The following is a 2,717-nucleotide window of genomic DNA, read 5'->3' on the forward strand; positions in this document are numbered from 1 at the left end:
GGTTGCTTTCCTTGGAGCAGAGGAGACTGGGTGGGGACATGATTGAGATATATAAAATTACGAGGGGTCTGGATAGGATTGACAGGAAGGAAACTTTCCCCTTGGTAGAGGGATTAATGACTGGGGGCATGGATTATAGAGGAGGTTTAGAGGGATGTGAGAAAATTTGGTTTCACTCAGAGGGTGGTGGGAATCCAGAACTCACAACTTATAAAGGTGGTAGAGGCAGAAACGCTCAGAACATTAAAGAAGTATTTAGATGTGCACTTGTGATGCCGCAAGGCTATGGAACCAAGTGCTAGAAAATGGGATTAGATCAGTTAGGTCCTTGTTTGTTACTGGTGCAACCCAGTGGTCCAAAGAGTCTTTTCTGAACTGCTGACTCTATGACTATAACTCTTTGATAGGAAGCAGACAGTAATAGTGAATGGGAACTTTTCATATTTGAAGGAGATTTACAGTGGAGTTCCTAAGAGATTCTTGTTAGGACTTGCACTCGACCTGACATATTTCTCGAAAAGAAAGTGCACTGAGGTTTCACTAGACTGATTGCTAGGATGACAGTTTTTTTCTCTGAGGAGAGATTGATGTCTGGTGTTTGTTCAATGTTCATCTTTCAACTCAACTATACCAAATGCCAAATGTAGGTGTGACTTTGCATTGTAAAATCCCTTTGTGTTGACCCACCAATTGTTGAAGAGATCCTCATGAATACACTTTAATAAACTCTCACTCTTTGTGCTCAGAATAACTGCTCTCTTTGCCTAAAATCTAATCTTGTATTTCTAGTGGAGCAGGAAAGTACTAAATGCTCACAGTAAAGTTCTGTTACTGCTTTGTACTCTTCTATATAACCGTTTTAATAAATGAAACCTAGCCCATTGTGCAAGGAGAAACAGACAGGTCCATGTACACAGTAACCTTATCCCATCCCATTCATGATTTAGCACTTCAGCTCCTTTGACATGTTCAGCGCTGATGTAACTAAAACACAGCCACATCTTATTTCTTCCCAGAATTGCTGCAAAATGTTGTTTTCTTTCCCCTAAATATTCTTGATCCAGCAGAAAATGTGCCACTTTGTACCTTCTGTTTGTCAGTATTGATATATGAGCTGTTTAGCATAAAACTTGTCAGTGCCTCCATTTCTCCTGACTGCTACTATTTGGATTAATGATATTTGACTGGCCGGCGAAGGTAAAACTTTTGTTTGCAGAGGGACAGGGAGACACATGATCCTAAATACTCGTGTGACATGGAAGGAGATACTATCAGATTACAACCCTTCAGCCTGTTATTGGAGCACCAACTGGCCCCTGTCACTTTTCTGTCTTCTACATTGATCCTGACACATGCAGAGTGGGGTGTCTTGTGAGTTGGGGGGGCTGTGGACTAGTTAGCATCATTTTTATTCTGGGCTGCTTCAAGGTCTGTGTTTCCCACATGTTCTTTCAGCACCTTGGTCAGTACCTGGTCTTTTGGTGCAGTGATCATGGCTAAACATCTGTGACCAATCGTGGATTGAGCTGAAAGAAGAATTTTCGAACAGATGGGTTTTTAACCAATGGGCCAACCGCTGCACACATTAGGAGTGTGAAAGAAGCCTCTTTCTCCATGGTGCTGTTGAAACGATGAACCTCTCGATGAGTGCCACCTAAGCTCCTGCCTCTCAAGTTTGTGAGCCACTGACTCTTAGCAGCTCTGTGGTTTGTTGACTCAGGTGGATAGAGACACTGCAGGAGGGTCATGTTGAAGAAGCTGAACTCCATGTTTCGTCCCCATGAGGAGAGAAAACTGATTGAGCCCGGAGGAAATGAGGAGTGGCAGAGAGAAGAGTGTGAGATCAGGTTGGTCCGCAGTACCTCCCTCTACCTGATGGGGGAATGTCACCAGAACCTGGGTAGTTCTCTGAAACGGAGCAAGAGTGATGTAAATGTGCACTCCACTCTCTACAACATCACGGCTGAAGATCCGGTCTGGATGTTGTCAAGGACACAAGACTGTCTCCAGTACCTACAGGATCTGATATTCCTGCGCAAACAATACCAGTCTGTCAGTAACCTCAACAAGTGTAAGGAGAATGGCCCAGATCCGTGCTCTGCATCAACAAAGCCTTGCAAATCTAACAAGAAAGGGACAGCTTCCAAACACACCTCCAAGGCAAGTGTTTAAAATTCTTCCTTCCTGAATAACGATTAAATTTCCAATAACTAATGGAATCCCAGGAGTCTACTTCATATTTCCATCTCAAATAAAAGGAAAATACTGTGCATTTTAGAAATCTAAATAAAAACAGGGAATGCTAGAGAAATTCAATGGGTCTGACTGCATCTCTTATTTGGAACAGTCACATTGGATTTGAAATGTTGATTCCATTTCTCTCTCTACAAATGCTGCCTGATCTGCTGAATTCCTCCAGTACTATTGATGTAAAAGGCATGCAAGAGCAGAGAGACCTGGGTGCATGTGTGTAAAAGTCATGAAAGGTGGCATGTAGATAGAACGAGCTATTAATAAAGCATACAATATTCTGCGCTTCATTAACAGGACCATAGAGTACAGGAGCAGGGAGGCTATGATGAATTTATATAAGACACTTGTTAGACCTCAGCTGGTGAATTGTGATCAGTTTCAGGCACCACACTATGGGAAGGATGGGAATGCATTGGAGAGAGTGTGGAAGCAAGTTTTTATCTCATGTTTCCATCCCTGGTGTT

The 2,717-nt window shown here is 42.7% G+C and overlaps 1 protein-coding gene across 1 annotated transcript; it reads left to right on the plus strand.

Moving 5' to 3' along the window:
- Window positions 1-1,746: 1,746 nt before the first annotated feature.
- Window positions 1,747-2,172, plus strand: c9h13orf42 (chromosome 9 C13orf42 homolog). Its single transcript, XM_087992314.1, has one exon. It carries the CDS (start codon window positions 1,747-1,749, stop codon window positions 2,170-2,172), a length of 426 nt encoding a protein of 141 aa, XP_087848440.1.
- The last annotated feature ends 545 nt before the right edge of the window (window positions 2,173-2,717 follow it).

This window comes from Chiloscyllium plagiosum, unplaced genomic scaffold, assembly GCF_037043375.1.
Source record: "Chiloscyllium plagiosum isolate Xiang-an unplaced genomic scaffold, Cpla_swu_hap1 HiC_scaffold_12, whole genome shotgun sequence".
Classification (NCBI taxonomy): Eukaryota; Metazoa; Chordata; class Chondrichthyes; order Orectolobiformes; family Hemiscylliidae; genus Chiloscyllium; species Chiloscyllium plagiosum.

Excerpts from the sequence above, each read along its gene's own strand:
- c9h13orf42 (XM_087992314.1), top strand. The coding sequence starts at position 1,747 with ATGTTGAAGAAGCTGAACTCCATGTTTCGTCCCCATGAGGAGAGAAAA.